Genomic DNA, 18837 nt, shown 5'->3' with positions numbered 1-18837 from the left:
TTTATACAAGCTTCTTCATTCTGAAATAAGAAATCTTTTAAATATAATCAATTGAAGATTCTAACCAGTTTTTGGAATAATCAAGTTTATTTTCACTATTAACACCACCCCCTCAGTAGCTGTCCAATTGATATCAAGGAATGACAATGCTGAGCAGTGTGACAAGGGCAGGCAGCTGTGTAGGGTTTAAACTAAAGGCAAACTTTACTGACCCCCAATAAAATGAAAATGTCAGGTCCGCTTACCCCCAATAAACTGACTGACATTAGCAAATTAATTAAGTTAATCAAATGACCAATTTATGTCAACTGCAGAGTAATGTCAACTGTTTCTTTTCAATGGTTTTTATTGATTTTCATGTTAAACAAGGTGGACAGTGTTTTGCAGATAAAATATATTGAAATGTTATGTCCTAAATAACAGGGGAAAAGGAGGAGTTCAGAAACTTGAGTCCAATTACGAGGAGGAGTTGAGTATGAAATTGAAATTGAAGTGGGGGAAACAAGAAAAACAAATTACAATTTGCAGAGATAAGGTTATTCAACATATTACCTATGGATGATACCTTTGAGGTCCCGTGATGCTGATGAATACTGAAGTGATCGGCGGCTGTGGAGGGACATGGGCTTATCTATTCCCCTATCGTACACATCATGATATTGACATCTGGGCTCATTTCATGCAATTGAAGTATGAAACGTTTATTCAAGTAACAATAAGTGCATGGAATTGGGTAAAAACATATTTATGCCAAGGTTCCTATATTTTAATAAATGGTCCATATTTATCATTTAGTATGCTTGGCAGTCTTTCATTGATCATTACCCATTTCATCTTGTGTTTAAACTGAGAAATGGGTATAGATATAGATTTCCAGAATCTAGCAATAGTGATCTTAGCAGCTTAAAAGATAAAAGTTGTTAATGTTCCAGTAGATCTATTAATATTTGCTAATTTTTTATTTAAAAAAAAGCTATTTGTATATCCTTTCTCAAGTTTGTGTCACTGAATAAATTACATATATTCTTGTCCAGAATCTCTGAACCTTTGGGCAGGACCACCAGATATGTAGCATGGTTCCAGGTTGAACGCATTTCCTAAAGCATTCTTCGCTGTGTTGGCTATTTATGTTGTGTAAGTGAGATGGAACTGTATACCAACGTGTAAGAACCTAAGTTTCCATGAGGGAGATAGTGATTTGTAAGTCTGTATCATAGCAAATGTGGTTGAAAAACAAAACAAGCCATCCTAGATTTTGGGAATAAGATATTTCAACATGCATTGCTAATCTATGTCCCGCCGGGCCCCTCTGCAGAGTCAAGAGGTCTGCTTCCTCTACAGTTAAGCCCCTGAACCGCAGTTTAATCACCTGTGGGGTCCACTTAACTTCCAACTTTTTCTTGACAGTCCCGATTTCAAAGCTCAGCCTGCAGTCCTGGATTCTTACTGAAAAGTCCCTTGTTTGCATTTGATCTCCTGCACTGAATGCAAAAAAATATACAAAGTTTCTCTTAATTAGATAAGTAGACTTTTGGCAGAGAGCCCAGAATACTTAACACCTCACTTAGATACATTTGTAACTAATAAGCTAAACAGGTCTTTTGGGGGAACTGAAACTTGCAGCTTAAAGGACAATTTCTCCTTTTTTAGCAAAACTGTAATAACCCATAAAACAAGACCCCAAAACCCACAGAAATGTGTTCAATCTTTAAATAACTTGGCAAATTTTGTAAATGTGGAGTGGTATTTTTGCATTTCTTTGCATCCCTCTGCATTTTTCAAATGTTGGGAGGTATGCTTTAGAAGACAATAATGACAAATGTGCCATTACACACTACAGCAAACAGGAGTTCTGCAGTAATATGTTGTACCTTGTATCTCCACACATCCTTTGTCAAATGGCATACCCAGCTATTTCATAATGATCAGTTGCAGCCATTATTTGCAGGGATTTCAGGCTATGCTGGCAGTTGTAGTTAAGTTGCTAGCACTCAAACTGATGTTCACTCAGTGCTCTCTATGTATAACGCCTGCTTGGGCCTGTGTTTCAGTCTGAGGGCTCTGTATGTAGAAGGCATTAGGGAATTGTAATATGACAGCTTTCATTCTTCAGCAGAAATAAAAGGATTTTAGAGTCCCGCAAATGAACTAACGTACCCCCATCTTGAAAATAATTTATTGCAACAACCCATTTTCGCGTTACCCCGCATAATGTTATTATTATCTATTTAATTGCAACATAATAGAACAATCTTTTTGTTCGGTTATGAGAAGACAGAACTACATGTCCCATCATGCACTCGTGACGTAGGCGCGCATGTGACCGCAGCCGCTCAATCCCTCTGTTCGTTACAGAGCCCTGTTCGTTTGTAAGGAGCTCTAGTGAGGGGTCTGAGGCAAGGGCCCGTACGCGGTCTCCGGGGCCCCGGGTGAGGTGCCAGCGCAAGGTAAGGTTAGAAGGAGGAGCCCCGCGTTCGATGCACTAGTCTGTGCGCTAGAGGGAAGCGCATGCACCGGCTGTACCGACACATTACTGCCGCCGGTGATCTCTGCAAAGCGCAGGAAGTGACGTCACAGCTGTTAGTTGCGGGTTGCAGCAAGGGTCAATGGAAACGGGACAGTGTTAGTCGCGTTATAGGTATTGGCGCAACAGAAGCGTGCAACCTGCAGCCTTCCAACTGTTGGGCTACAACCCCCAGCGTCCACCTTCCAGAGAAACTGGCGGGGGAATGCTGGGATTTGTAGTTTTGCCTAGGCAGCAATGCCCATAGTTACCCCTCAGTCAATGGTACCGAAGAGCAGAAAGTCCCGCACCCCTGCACAAATGCGGACTTTCTCATGTGCACTCGGCATTGCTGTTATATTCTGGGCTGTGCTCACATTAACATTACATGGCTCAACTGTGCCCAACTGGACTTGTCCCTATCAGCAGGTGAAGAAAGAGCATCTGACAAACCTTCCAACAACTGCGCATGCTCCTTGCAGGAACTGTCATGGCTACTTTCTACACTTTCAAAAAATCCTCTTCGCACTAAATGATAGCATGAAATAAGGTCTGAAAAAGGCCTGATCTCTGTTATGACTTGGGGTTGGTTGACAGCTCTGCAAAATAAATCTAAGTCCAGATTTGGGTGTGGAATGCAGCTGATATGACTGTTATATTTATATAGTTGGATAGAGACTACACATCATTCACATCACTCCCGGTCCCTGTGGAGCGTTAATGTCCCTAAATTACACATACACACTTTTCCTATTCACTCTTCTTTAAAGGAGACATATCCTATAAAAATTATACTCCTCTAGATATAGAAGGATTGTGCTTAAAAAAGTTGTATTTCAGACTGATTTATTGAGAAATTCCACAAAACCCCACTAGTCCCGCCCATCTGTGCCACTTCCTGCTGGCTGAATTCTCTGGATGAGCTGGGGAGCCAGCGGCCCTCCGTACACTGCACTGTAGGATAGGAGCCAATCAGCAGCTAGGCTGACCTGATAGGGAACTGAAGCCTGTCTGTGCTTGTGTGACTGCAGGGCTCTGATTGGCTCTCCCCCTCCTACTGTGCTTCTGGCAGGGACCGTTAGGACACGCCCACTCTCCATTTCAAACTTGGACAGAGAAGTGAGAGGATCTATAGGGAGCTCCAATAAAGGGGCCATTGTTACAGATAGGATTAATGGTTAGCCCAAAGGGAAACCAGCACCGTATATTATTCATTATTGCCTACAAAATTAGGGTTTTTCCCCATTTATCCAATATGTCTCCTTTAAAAATGCACTGGCCCCGGGTACTTTTTTTAGTGTGCTGTACAGGTATGGGACCTGTTATCCAGAATGCTCGGGACCTGGGGTTTTCCGGATAAGGGATCTTTCCGTAATTTGTATCTAGATACCTTAAATCTCCTAAAAATCATTTAACTATTGAATAAACCCAATAGGCTTGTTTTGCCTCCAGTAAGGATTAATTATATCTTAGTTGGGATCAAGTTCAAGGCACTGTTTTATTATAGAGAAAAAGGAAACCATTTTTAAAGATGTGAATTATTTGATTACAATGGAGTCTATGGGAGATGGCCTTTCTGTAACTCTGAACTTTCTGGATAATGGGTTTCCGGATAAGGGGTCCGTTACCTGTACCATGTTTTTCTGTTTTTTTTTTCAGGTGTTTCCTGCACTGTTCTGGACAAGTGGCAAGTGCAGACGTCTGTACTGCCCTTGTGCCCGGCTTCAGCAGGTGCGGGGGATGTCAGGAACAGTGGGAGAACATGGTGGCACAAAACTCAGAACATAGTACCCCGGGTTGGTGCATTTTTTGAAGATAAAAAGCTCCTTTCTGCAATAGCAATTAGATTCCTGCAGGGCTACCTAACAAATTTGTCCAAACAGTAATATTATCTTTACTGCCCCTTTAAAGGGAATGTCTACCCAAAGGATAGAAAAAAACCTTATTTTTAGTACAGAAGAAAGTAAATATAGTTTTAAGCAACTTTCCTATTGACTTGAATTAAAAAAGTTCAATGATGCTATTGTTATTTCTAAATGTAACTGCTATGGAATCCAATTCCCTCTCGTGACTAATTACTCATGTATAAACCATTGTATTGGGAGTCAGCTCTCCTCTAGCCACAACTCCAAATCTCTCAGTGCCTTTTGATGTCCTCTGATGAGCTGCAAGGATGAAGTACACAAGGCAGTATGGTAACTGGAGTCTTGGCAGGCAGAGCCCTGATTTCTACTACATTCTTTCTTTATTCTGACAAGCTGTGAATTGAACAGCAGTGGACAGACAGAAACTTTACTTTGCACAGTGGTATTTTTAGGGTAAACACATTTGCTCTGACAGCAGTATGCACTGAAAAATAATGGCCCTTCTTTCAGACCTGGGCCACTGCCTAACTGAGTGGAAGTGTTTGCACCATAGGCCAAATAGTCTCTAAAACATTCACACAATTTCTTGCTGGAAATCAAAATTTCCAAGGAAAGGCTGGCCAACCTGGGCTTGATTACACTATAAAATAAGAATATGGGTTTATAAAAAGAAGACACCTCCCATTTTCTCCATTATCAATGGAAAGTATTCTTTTCAATTATGAAAGTAACACACTGTACCTACGGGCATTTATCATGCATAGCTTTTGCCTCACAAAATTGCTAACTGGTATTATTTTGTATTGGGGGTCTGTGGACTGCAGAATGGTACTTACAGCCAGTAGATGGTTACTCTGGTGCTTAAGGTGCTTTTAAGGGTAGTGGCACATAGAGTGTTTTGTTGCCTGTGCAGTTTGTGGCTCGTAACCTGGTGGCAAAACGCTGAAAGAGACCTTTGCTTTAAGAATAATGGTAACTGGTCTGATGCTTCCGGTGCACCCGGTCAGGGGATGACCTCTGTAATATAAAAGCCCAGAGTGTGCACTGATTCCAGAATAATTAGAATTGTCATTTTAGAAGGACCTATGAGCAAAATGGAAAGGTTGGGGCTCCAAACTTCATAAAGGGATATTGATGCAAATCAGTAAAGTTATCCTAATAGTCCTCAAACAGTTTGTGTATTTGCTATTCTGTGATTTATTTATGAGCATATTTATATGTTGTCCATGCAATTATAAATGTAAGTTTGCTTACAGGATATCTAATTTTGCCTTGACTCTTTTTCTATTTTTGCAGGGTTTAAAGAAGAATGGAACCCAGTTCGGCCAAGCCAAAAGTTCCAGAATTCCTTGCCAATTTAGGAAAAGCCACCCTGCGAGGAATTCGAAAATGCCCCCGCTGTGGTACATACAACGGCACCCGAGGCCTGAGTTGCAAGAACAAGAGCTGTGGTGTGGTGTTTCGCTTTGGGAATCGCAAACAACCCAGTAAGGCTGCAGTCAAGCTTCATTCCGGGTCCGATGTGCAGATATTCTCTGTCAGGCAGAGGGACAGGGGACATGACCACAGATGTTTGGTGGTCTTGGGTCTCTCAGAGACCACTATCCAGACTGAAGAAGGTACAATTATAACCCAGATAAGCTCAGGTCGCTGCTTTGCCCCATCGTGTCTCAAGGCTGCAGCACGCGGTGTTGTAGAAAACCAGTGCCAGCATATCAAGTTGGCTGTGGACTGCCAGAGTGAGGCTGAGGCTTTGCCATTAAAAAACTCAGTTCTAAATGCCATGCTGATCCCGCAAGAGACCAAACAGAGCATTTGGCAGTTAGCTAATGAGTCACCAGGGCCATTAGTCCAGAGGATTACCAAGTCTATCCTTGTGGTGCGATGCAAAACTAGCCAGCAGCACAGCCTGGGGTTCCTTCATGTTTCTTTCACTCAGAAGCCCAGTTTGCAGTCTGAGCCTGGGCATGTCTTCGTGTGCTCCTGCCAGCCCCCGAAAGCATCTAAAACACAACCTGCAAAACCTGAGCCTGAGGAAAAATGCATCCACTACTATGCTTGCCTGGGGGCCTTCGCCAGCGATGAAGCTCTAGCCAGTGAATTTACAGAGTTTTTCTGCTTCCTGTCCAGCGATAAGTCTCTGGGTATGGCGGGAGGGATGCAGAAGTGCAGAAATTGTTGGGGAATTGTGCCAACAATAACGAGGGGTCCATATGTCTTTAAAGGATGTGTTTAGGCAGAAGTAACAAGACCCAGATATATATGTTTTTGTTTAGTGATTCTGTAGGTGCAGGCACTTGCTTAGTGGGATGGGATTTGTACCTTTTATATTTTAAAAGCACACCCTTTAGAAAGAACACATTATTTAAGAACAATAACAATTATTGCCAATTAATTATTTTGAACATAGTGCTTGTTAGCCTTATGGAAGAGCAGTGGTGGGGAGTTTATCCTAATAACTCAGATCATTCCTTCAACTAGGAAAGGGGAGCTTCAGCCCTAGAAATATTAAAACCACTATAGGTGAGGTTAATCTAAAACCCTGTCTACATTGTTTTTATTGAGGCTGAGTCAGAGACCATTGCCATGATGAAATGTACAGCTCCTGGCAGGTACACACCTACACATGAAAACCCACATTTATATCAGGCGGTCCCACTTAGCTTCATATCTTTCACATCTTGGGCAGTATTATTCTTGGTGCTGGTGGCAGTGCATGCCCTGAGTGTGCCCTATAAGTGTTTACTTGTCCTGGTAGCACACTTTCTGAATGTCCTGCACTTGTGAGGAACAAGTAATTAGTTATTTAGGGTACGGCTTCTCAGGGGGTACATTTGGGGGCAGGGATCATCATGAAATGAATCAAACATTAGAATCACCATATGGCAGCAGGAACTTGTATACATGGTTTAATTTGATTTGTATATAGTATTACTTTTTTGTGTATTTCTGTCCAATTCCTGTATCTGCTTTTGCCATTTGTAAATTTATTTTATAGTATACATACATGCAGGGTAGCAGCTGTATTTGGTTGCTGAGTTTTTATTATGAAATATAATGGTAGGCTTATAGTAGATGCCCAAAACATCACAACATTCATTTGGTATGTTTAGGGCCTGTGTATACATAATACTGATTACCATGTGAAGTAATGCAATAAATGCCTAATGCTGTTGCAGAGCTCAAAATGTCCCCCATTGCCTCACAGGTTGCTATACTTTTAAAGGGAAAAAAGACTCCATCCTTTTTTTGAAGGCTTATGTAAATAAAAGGCACATTAACTTCCAAAGCTAAATATATATACATTTATTTTCTATTTTTTTTTCTACACAGACAGACATACATAATCTCTGAGAGGGAAAACTATTACAGTTTGCCTCTGACTCACTGGGACCAGCTCAACACCCCATTTAGGTTCCAGTGTCAGTCAACCCCTCCTTCAACTTGTTTGATACTAAAGTGATGCATTCTGGGGATTGTAGTCCTTTTGCTTTGCAGAGAATCTGTGCACTGCCCACCATAGAATGCAAAGGGACTTCAAAAACCAGAATCCATCACTTTAACATTGAACAAGGTAAGGTGTTGGTAGGGAAACAGACTATCATGATTTCCTATCAATTTGGGAAGTCATATATGTCTGTTAAATGAAAAAAAAAATTATATATAAATAGATGTGTATATATACCATAGGCAGAAACCATTGCTGGTTTCTGCTTATAGCTGATGTTATACTACAACTTGGCACCCAGGTTTTTTTTCTTTTGGAGTTCTGCCCGCTTCATCATGATATATGCATATAAATAGATATATTTATTGCTGGCAATTCAGTGTTTATGAATGAGCTCATGTGAAAAGCACAATATTATTTCGGCCTATGTGAAAAAATATTTTGATATCTCATGCCCAGCTATGCCATTGGGTGTCTGTTTCCAGTATGCATGGTCACGGGGAATTCTCTCAGTATCTTGCTAATGTATTTCTCTTGCTCTGATTTGTGCATGTATAGTCCTCAAAGAGGAGACCGTTTTGGAGACAGATTGCAAGATGGAAGCAGTGGTTCAGGTACAGGAGCAGCCAGCTGCGGCTTTCAAACCCAAAAAACGTCGAAAAGATGACACACCTGGTAAAGTTTGATTTTATATTACAATCCCACCATAAACATACTTAGGGGGCCTATATATTATGCTGTGTAAAACGCAATTCAACGGAAAAAAATGGTGTAAAAAGCTTTGTAAAATAAATGGGGAATTTCGCCGTCTATAAAATCTGTATAAATCTGTATTAATTTCCCTTAAGGTTTTGAGATGTATATAATCATACAATATATATTCTATATATATTATATAAAGTGCTTCCTCAAACTGTCAGTCCTGGGTGCACCTACCCAACACTTGCTGTCTTCTCTTTCAAAGCAGGATGCCTTTGGTTTATGAGATATAGTACAAAATGATCTGATATTGTTATAAGTTATTGAGGGTATTATTTATCATAATCATTCTATTCTTATGTCCTGCTACTGGTATGATGTAGTACAGCATGTGCAATATGGCTATCCTTTTTAATATGTATCGTTGATATATGCAGGGTGAGAGCCTATAAGAAGCTATAGCCTTATGCTAATTATATGGTATATAATATACTGATGTGTTCATGATGAGAAATTGGCAATTTTTGTCTAGTAATCTTAACTTTGCACTTTTAGGTTCAAATGCAGCTGTTCAGGAATCCACTCTCACACCCCTAAGAAAATCTTCCCCCAAAAAACATGGAGCCACCCCGACTATTAAGAGGCCAGGTATGGACCGAACTCCAAATATCTGCACATCTGGCCAGGTCATATGATAACTGTGAGAGTGAGAGCATCTAAAGTTACCTCTAATGACACTTTTTTTTAAAATGACTGGCTGATTCTTATAATTTTTCATAAATGGTAAAAATATTTTATTCACTCTGTGACCTGGTATATAAACTGCTGTTTGGTTGCTACAGTCACTCTTTCCCTTTTGAAAGACATTATTTAGTTCTTTTGTCTTCATTTTTTTCATTCATTTTGGCTTCACAGTTATTTGAATCTATTCAGATTTAAAGAATGAAAAGAATGCAAACAGAACATTGGCAAAGTTGAGATTACTACTGCGTAAAGAATAAAAAAGTCCATAAAGGCTACTGTACCCAAAAATATTACTGCAAATTTTGCATATGTAAGGAAAATAGTTGCTCTGGCATAGTTTCATGGTATCTCTCTCTCAGGAGCAGTGTTTTCTGTACCTTTTGTGTTCAAGACCCCCAATGGCTGTCCAAACGCCCATGTAATGACAGACCACACCCCTGGGACTAGTAAACCATGCTCTCTTGTATAAGTTTTACCGGGGACTATGGGAATTGTCTTGCCATACTGAGAAGATATTAAAGGTGGCCTTTGGACAAATCCACCAGCATATCACCTTAAATTGGCCAGATCTCGATCGGGGAGGTATCATTTTCACATCAGTCCTCGGTCCGACAGCCCATACACCCTAGGGCCAAGTGATCGAACTAGCCCGATACCGCACACCTCATGTGGGCATATCAGGAAAAGATCCACTTGTTTAACGACCTCGCCAAATGAGCAGTCTTGCCATTATCTTAAGCAACATTTAAACCAGATGAACCATAGATGCATCATAGAAATTAGAGAAACAAAGCATAGCTACTAAACAAAAACAAATACAAAGGCAAAGAAATGGATGGATGTTGGCTTTAAAAATGTAAAATCTAGCAACGGTGGCTGTTTCTATTATTTACAGGATGCAGTCCACTTATTGATGAGTCTCAGGTGTCCTTGTCCTTCCAGGACTGGCTGGCCAGTGTGACAGAGAGAATCCACCAGACCATGCATTACCAGTTTGATGGTGAGCAGGACATTTTTGGGGAATTATATCTCTTTCCTATTATGTAACCCCTGTTCTGCTTATTCTTTCTCAGTTTCTCTTATTTCCTGTTCTCACATGTATCCTACTAAACACAGATACCACAATCTTTCCACGTTGACACCTTCTCTATTTCTCCAACAACACATTGTATAAGCCAATTATACTTTTATGTCTTTATTCTTAGGTAAGCCTGAGCCACTGGTATTTCATATCCCACAGTCTTTCTTTGACACTCTTCAACAGAGGATTTCTATGGGAAACACAAGGAAGAGGCTTCCAAATTACACCACAAGTAAAGCTCTTTATAAGATTTCTAAGTGAAAATGAATAGCATGTTTGGAACAGAATTTGCATTTGTATTAATAACAAAACTGTGCATTTACAGCTTTTGTCCGAAAAGATGCCCTTCCTCTGGGAACCTTTGCAAAGTACACGTGGCACATAACCAATATCACACATGTTAAACAGATATTTGATACAATACAGGTAAGTTGTCAGATGGCATCTGTGTGTCAGTGGCACCAATAACTGTATGCCCTGGTATAAATAGATGTTGGATCTATTTACCTGAGTAGTACCTTAAAGAGAATGTATAAAGAAGAAGAAAGAAATCAGTTTAACATTTCAGTTGGTCTTATTTTTTGTGCTTTTTTTTATTTTAGCTATTTGACTTATATATTGCCACTTTCCACAGTCATTGCTATGGTTAGTTACCCCTGCAACCAGAAAGAAAACTGATAGAAAGACTAGATTTTTCATTGGTATACATTTTACCACTTATCTTTCTACGCAGGCCTTTTCTTACATGTAAAATTCCTTCCAACAAATTCAAGGTGGTTAGGGTCAGTTAACCTAGCAACTAGCCAGCAGTTAACATTTCTAACTGGCGAGCTGGCGAAAAAAAAATAATGTAAAAACATTTTTTGAACATTAGGCAAAATATCATAGAACAGTGCTGTCCAACTTCTGTGGTACCGAGGACCAGAATTTTTCTGGCCTATATGGTGGAGGGCTGATAATGGAAGTCCGTTTTGACCACTCTCCTTTTTTTAAACCACACCCATGTTATCACAAGCGCTTATAAGATCATAACCACATTAATGGTGGTAGCGCAGCAAAAATCCAAATGCTTGGTGCTCACTGTAGGGAAATCACCCTTCCTTCATATGTGAAGGAATTATTAAGACATACCCTTAAATCCATATATCTCCTCCTCCCCTGTGGATAGCACAGCAACCCCCAAAATATAATTACACACCTTAGGAACCATATAATGACTATTTCCAAATGCTAAAAAACTTCCAGAATAAACCCCTGCCAGGTTCACCTTCTATAGGCAGCATAGGGCAGGCAGAGTAAGGCAGATAGGCAGCATAGGGCAGGCAGAGTATGGCACACATAGGCAGCATAGGGCAGGCAGTGTATGGCACACACAGGCAGCATAGGGCAGTGTATGGCACTCACATGCAGCATAGGGCAGGCAGAGTAAGGCACATACGCAGAATAGGGAAGGCAGATTAAGGCACATAGGCAGAATAGGGAAGGCAGATTATGGCATATACAGGCAGCGTACAGAAAGCAGAGTATGGCACACACAGGCAGGGTAGGGCAGGCAGAGTATGGCACACACAGGCAGCATAGGGCAGGCAGAGTATGGCACACACAGGCAGGGTAGGGCAGGCAGAGTATGGCACACACTGGCAGCATAGGGCAGGCAGAGTATGGCACACACTGGCAGCATAGGGCAGGCAGAGTATGGCACACACAGGCAGAGTATGGCAGACACAGGCAGCATATGGCAGGCAGAGTATGGCACACACAGGCAGCATATGGCAGGCAGAGTATGGCACACACAGGCAGCATACAGTGACACAATGCTGGCACTGCTCCTATAGTCTGAGGTGTGAACAGGTGAACAATGTGGGGGCTTAAAGTCTGAGGTTTTAACAGGTGAATCTTTATTGAAGGCAAAACAATCATATTGGGTTTAATTAATGTTAAAATTATATTTTAGTAGAGTTTATGTGTGGATATCCAAATTATTAAAATACTCCAAACCCCAGGTCCCAAGCCTTCTGGATAACATGTCCCATACATGTTTTATCAAATGTAATTATGTCTAAGCTGCCATTATCTTAGGCTAGCTGCTACACCTACACCAAGCACTCAACTTTTTTGTTATTAGATGCCACTGGAGGTTACCCGAAGTTTTGTCCAGAACCGAGATGGTACATATGAGCTGTTCAAATGCCCCAAAGTGGAAGTGGAAAGCATTGCCGAGACATATGGGCGGATAGAGAAACAGCCAATCCGACCTTTGGAGCTGAAAACTTTCTTGAAAGTTGGTATGTTGTACAAGTGCAGTTTGTTATGACTGCCAACATTATTTTCTGCTGTGTTCAAAGTGAGTTCAACAAATAGGGCCACACACACACAGATGCTTTCATAAGGTATAAGGCTTTATATGATTTCCACAGCACCATTGCCCAAGGAGCAATTAGAATAGTCGCCCTAGTACAATGGATATTGATCCTTCAGTTGATCAGACAGGTTTTAAAATTTCATTCAGTTTGTCTTAAACAAGCAGTAGTCAGTAATATATAATCAATATGGTTATAATAATATTGCCAAAGAATGATGTTTCTGGCTGGCTTCTTTACTTGCATGGCCAGTCTGCCAACTGATCTTTTTTTTTTGTCGACAGACTATATGCTAATGATTCATCAGTCTATATACCAAATGATCAGCCTCACAGTGATTATTGCTTTCTCAAAGGAAATATGAATTTTTGAAGAATCGGAACAAATTATCACACACACTTAATTCATTTAGCTCTTGTTTGTCTAGTGTATATTGCTCATTTCATTGCTAAGGTTGAAGCCAGACATATGAAATGTGCATGCTATCTTTCCTCCACCAGTGCTGAAAATGCTAGGGAAGGGCCCCAGGTTCATTCATGAATGTACTAAGGAAATGCCAAGTTACTCTGTGCTCGTTACTAGGTGCCCTGGTATTCGTCATGGGCTACAAAGTTATTCTTCATGCTGCTACTTATCACCATGTGCCTTTCTGGGATATATGTGGTTAAGCATGAAAGTGCGTCTTAAAACTTAAATCCCTTTTATAGGATACTCGGTAATTCATTGAGTAAAACATAATCCTTTCTATTCATATCATCAGCATTTCTGCAGGTCTGTAGCCAGAAACCAACATCTGGTGATGTAACGATAATCGTAGCTGTTACAGATAAGAACCCTATCATATGATCTTTCATTTGCCATGAAGTAAATCTGGGGTAATAGGTTGTCTTTCCCCTTTAGGACTGCAATGTCTGCATTTATGTCTGAATTTAGCACAAACCACTAACTCATTTTAGTATTGTTTTACATTTCCATTGCCTAAAATCTTTATTTCCCTCTTAATCTTATTTGCATTCTGATTCATCTTTTTTAGGCAATACTACCGCGGACCAGAAAGAGCCCACTCCTTTCACCATCGAATGGATTCCTGACATCCTGCCTGTGTCCAAGATAGGGGAGTTGCGCATTAAATTTGAGTATGGTCACCATCGGAATGGTCCTCCTACTGATTTCCACGAGCCACCCCCCAGCCTGGAGCACACTCTGGAGATAACACCTCTCACCACTATTACATTTGACTGATTTCATCAACCTGCTCTCACATCCCATGTACTTTTATACTTTGTACAAACAGCATCCTCTGAAAGGGGGAAAGGACCTGGCAGTTAATGGTTCCAAACAGCAGCACAATAACTCTGCCCTTCACCCCTAAGAACCCAGAGTATCTTTTTTTTTTTTAACACAGTGACCACACACCCAGCAGTGTTTAGTTCAGTGTTCTTGTGGTCCCTGATTATTTCTCCAAAACAGTATGGAACGGTTACAGCGAAGGAGATGATAAGCATTAGAGCAGGTCTTTTTTTTTTAACCTGACATTTCATTGATTGGGTGTGGAAACAAGACTGGTAAAACTAACATTCAATTGAACTGAGTGAAAGAGACGTTGCTGTCTCATGTACTGATTTTATGGTTGCCCCAAGAAGCAGGCAACACTATTCTATTGTAAGTGGACTGCTCTGTTCTGGGCTGGATGTGATTTTGAGGCCGGCACTGCTATCACATCCTCACTCATACTGTTCATTCTCTTTCCTTTCCCTGAGCTCTGGGGGTGGCTGTTATTATATGTCTCCCTAATAAGTGTGTATTAAACCCTCTTCTCCTGTGGTGTTAAAGAGAGACTTTGTGGTGGCAGTTCTAAAGCCAAGCTGCCAGTTTTGATGCTTGTAATGATATAGGAAGGGAAAGTGAGCTCATGCTAAAAGCCAAACCAGTGAAAGAGCAAAAGTGACCTTCCAGACAGTGGACATGAGGGACTACATAGGTGGCTCCACCAGCTTATTCGGCTATAAAGGAGACATGCTGCTTCACTGCTGCCATTCAGAGCACATCTGCACAGGATCATTTCTCTAGTTTTTATTGGTATTTAATTTTTTATTATCACAGACATTGCTCTGTTTCTCCTCTCTTACTGCTACTGGTACATAAGTCTGTGTTTTAAGAAAAAAAAGCTTGTCAGCCCAGCTGTGAACAATTGGATCCCTCAGTCTGGGCCTCAGGCATTGGTGCTGAGATGAAGATGAGTAAGGGGATATTTATATAAAAAAAACGCTCACAAGCTGTAATGTAAGTGTAAGATATTTACTCTCTACAATTGAGTCTCTCCTTCCCCCTGTTCAATTGCTATGGTAGAGCTATTATACCCGGAGTAAAAAATTGCATATGAAAGCCTGTGACAGCAAGAAGTGAAGGGTGACGTGCGCCTTTGGGATTTTTACATCACACTTTGCTTCAGTAATGATCTCTGTAAAGAGCTGAATTGGTTGTTTGAGGATTTATTAATTACCCCTGAGCTAAAGCAAAAAAAAATATTCTTTGCTTGCAGTAATAATAGCAGTTAAGATGGGAATGATAAAGGGCTTGGTGCAATTTTTCTGAAATGTGTATATTAGGTGGCCAGCAACTCCCTTTAGGTCACAGAATAGTAACTCAGTATCACATACTGTATAACATTTAGAAAATGTTGCCTTATCCCATGTGATGGGTAGTGTTAAAGTTGACATATGTGGACTGATAAATGCTGATGACTTGGCCTCTCCGGACTGAGTTTGTAGCATATTGGCCTGTGTATGGGGCTTTCCTTTTGGCCTGGCTGCCTACTATCTGGCTAAACATCTATCAGGCAGGTTGGAAACCCCATCTGTTGGTGCATTGATATAGTCCTCTTCTAATGGGTTTCCTAGGCCCCCATTATGAGCTGAGCTTTGGCCCAGGGCCAAACTATTGTATCATACTAACTCGGCCCAGCATGTTGATTGGTAGACTGGGCAAAGATCTGACGTTCTCGGGCAAACAAGCAAATCTTATAATGTATGCCCTCCTCAGTTTGGGGTTCCTTGTTTTATATAAAGGCACTTGCTGTCTTGCAGGTTATATGTCTCCAGGATAATACCTGATAAGAGACATGTAGGATGAGATCACAATACTATTAATACAAGATATTATAATACAATCTTTCTAATAACATAGTAAATGAGGTTGAAAAAACCACCTGTCCATAAAGTTCAACCTATTTGCCTACACAAAACCTGTCTGACCACTAGGATACTGGTATCAGAACGGATGGTGTGCAAGATGCATCAATAAAGTCTAACCTTCTGCCAAAGCTGCTGCACAGACAGCTATCAGATTGCACTGCTACTTTTAAGGAAGGTTCATTGGGATGTATGGAGAATGCTAATGTCTATGAATTGCCCATTGGCCAAACACTGACATCCACTGTGCCACAATGATTGTAAAGGTTCTGTCTTTGTAGCCACGAGTGTATCTCCTGATCTTTGACACAATAAGGTAGAACAGGGCTCACTATAGACCAGTAACAAAGTTCCAACGCTCACATTGGGGGATACAAATGATTCAGTGTCACGTGCCATAAAAATGCAGCCATTTCTATAATTGTTTTTACTCCATATCCTCAACTGGACAGCTTGCATTGGGATTGTGATCCAGATATTGTAGCGCATCTAAAGCTGCATTATCCCAAGCAAGGAAGTGGTGAGTGTTAGCCATTTGCTTTTATGTTTTGCTGGATGAATTATTTTTTAACTCCTGCCATAGGCTTTTGCATGTATTTCAGTGATACTGAATAGAAAGGAACCTTTGGTATGGAACAGACAATGGCAATTCCAAGACTAACTGCCTGCATTATTTTTTGTTGTTTTTTTGTTTATTTAAGATACAAACATTTACATTTTAGCTGAACTTCCCCTTGCTTGTATTTTGCACATTTATTACAAGAGATGAACTTTAGATCTATGTACATTTTCTTTAGCAGCTGCTCATTACTGTAACTGTTGTCTTTTTATATGTAAATGTCTGTTGTAATCTAATACCATTACGCCTTGTCCATGTTGGCCAATCAGAGCTTGCTGAGGATGGAGTGCAGTTTCAGGCTCCAGCTCCCAGAAAGAAGAGTGCCCACATAGTGGTAATCAATTACTAAAAATGGGGAATCATTTAATGGCAAATGTCTTTCCAGACACAGTGAGAGTAGTAGGGCCAGTATTGTCATGTATTTCCTCCAGTGTTACAGCTGCACCTACAGACTACACAGGGAAAATGTTCTACCTGAGGTGAGAGGAGGCCACATTTGAGCCCTTTACTAAAGGTGGCCATACACACTAAGATCCATTCGCTTGACGAGGTTACCAAGCAAGCGGATTTTCTCCCTGGGGCCAAACAATCAATTTAGAACGACGGGTACAGGCGTCCGTCAGTTTGGGGACCGCATCAATAAGCTGATCCAATCCGACTAATTTTCAAACCTGCCTTATTGAGATCTGGCTGATTTCAGGCCCATCGTTGGTGCCCATACACTGGCCGATAAGCTGCCGGATCGGTCTAAGGGACCAATATCGGCAGCTAGAATCGGCCCGTGTATGGCCAACTTTACTGCCTGCCCTTTGGTAGATGCTAAGGACAGGGCTGCCTTGCACCACCCACAGCTATAGATATTTTTATCTGGTATGAGGTGCAGAGCTCAGCAAGACTGTGGTGTTGTGCTTCTGTCTTGGTTTTAAGTAAATGACCTCCCATTCGCAAAAAACATTAAATAATGGGACCAAGTTTCCATAGTCTGCTCTCTGCCACCTGTCCTGAATGGCCTATAAAGCTAAAAAAAGCAAAAATCCCCCAGTTAGCATTAGTGCTTTATAGATCACATTTTAGTTAAATATACTGTATATATATATATATATATATATATATATATATATATATATATATATATATATATAAATAATACTGGATCACTTCTGAGCTATGAATGTGAATGAGATGTCACCGGCTTCAAGGCCAAGCATTTGATGTCACCTCTTGCCTAAAGGTGCTTATAAACCTCTTTTCTCCACCGCTGCTGCATTCCATCTCCACTTGCCTATTGTGGCATCGCTCCATGATTCCCCATTGAAGTCCATTCTCATATGGTGCCATTCATTTCAATCTTTTTAGGTACATTTCGCCTGGGTTTGTCTGTTCCCAACGCTGCGCTTTAGTGGAGTTGGACTCCCTCATGGCTGCAGGTCATGATGCCAGTTTCCAACTTGTTTCTAATTATTGTTGGTTAATAAAGAATAACCATTTATTGATATGATTTCAAGTGTTTATTCATGTATATATGTAACTATTGCAAGAACAGTAGTACAGAGAGAACTCAGTAGCTATTTGCCTTCTCCATATTCCCCTATGAGGGGCCTGCATTTATATGGGTTGCTGGTTGGCAGGAGTAGGGGGTACATGTTACTTCTTAAAGGAATACTGTTGTGGGAAAACATGCTTTTTTTTTCAAAACACATCAGTTAATAGAGCTTCTCCAGCAGAATCCTGCATTGGAATCCATTTTTCAAAAATATTTTTATATATTTCATTTTGAAATTTCACATGGGGCTAGCCATATTCTTCATTTCCCAGGGTGCCACAGCCATGTGACTTGTGCTCTGATAAACTTCAGTCACACTTTACTGCTGCGCTGCAAGCTGGGAGTTATATCACCCCCTCCCCCCAGCAGCCGATCAGCAGAACAATGGGAAGGGAGCAAGATAGCAGCTCCCAGTAGGTATCAGAATAGCACTCAATAGTAAGAAATCCAAGTCCAGCTTGGGACTCCTCCAGTTACATGGGAATAGGAGAAACAATAGGTTACCTGAAAGCAGTTCTAATGTGTAGCGCTGGCTCCTTCTGAAAGCTCAGACTCAGGCACAATGCATAGGATGGCACCTACACGCCAATATTACAGCTAAAAAATACATTTGTTGGTTCAAGAATAAAATTTTAAATTGTAGAGTGAATTATTTGCAATGTAAACAGTGTAATTTAGAAATACAAGTATACTATAAAAAAACATGACAGTATCCCTTGAAAAACAGATTTTCCTTTCCTGGGTCCAGCAGCAAAGCAAACAGCCTGTGTCTGTGCATACAGAG

The 18837-nt window shown here is 40.7% G+C and overlaps 1 protein-coding gene across 8 annotated transcripts; it reads left to right on the top strand.

The window, feature by feature from the left end:
* Window positions 1-2299: 2299 nt before the first annotated feature.
* Window positions 2300-18003, top strand: c2orf42 (chromosome 2 open reading frame 42). 8 transcript variants are annotated; one of them, XM_012958483.3, is made up of 10 exons: window positions 2300-2447; window positions 4163-4299; window positions 5665-6512; window positions 8375-8491; window positions 9071-9163; window positions 10155-10259; window positions 10465-10572; window positions 10666-10766; window positions 12466-12625; window positions 13734-18003. In XM_012958483.3, the coding sequence occupies exons 3-10, from the start codon at window positions 5678-5680 to the stop codon at window positions 13940-13942; spliced, it is 1728 nt and encodes a 575-aa protein (XP_012813937.1). In that variant the 5' UTR covers window positions 2300-2447; window positions 4163-4299; window positions 5665-5677; the 3' UTR covers window positions 13943-18003.
* The last annotated feature ends 834 nt before the right edge of the window (window positions 18004-18837 follow it).

This window comes from Xenopus tropicalis, chromosome 3, assembly GCF_000004195.4.
Source record: "Xenopus tropicalis strain Nigerian chromosome 3, UCB_Xtro_10.0, whole genome shotgun sequence".
In the NCBI taxonomy this organism is placed as follows: Eukaryota; Metazoa; Chordata; class Amphibia; order Anura; family Pipidae; genus Xenopus; species Xenopus tropicalis.
This window is presented reverse-complemented; position numbering and strand designations above follow the sequence as displayed.

Excerpts from the sequence above, each read along its gene's own strand:
- c2orf42 (XM_012958482.3), top strand. The coding sequence starts at position 5,678 with ATGGAACCCAGTTCGGCCAAGCCAAAAGTTCCAGAATTCCTTGCCAAT. Across the intron at positions 8,492-9,070 it reads TCGAAAAGATGACACACCTG|GTTCAAATGCAGCTGTTCAG; the intron begins GTAAAGTTTGAT and ends TTGCACTTTTAG. Across the intron at positions 10,767-12,465 it reads AGATATTTGATACAATACAG|ATGCCACTGGAGGTTACCCG; the intron begins GTAAGTTGTCAG and ends TTTTGTTATTAG.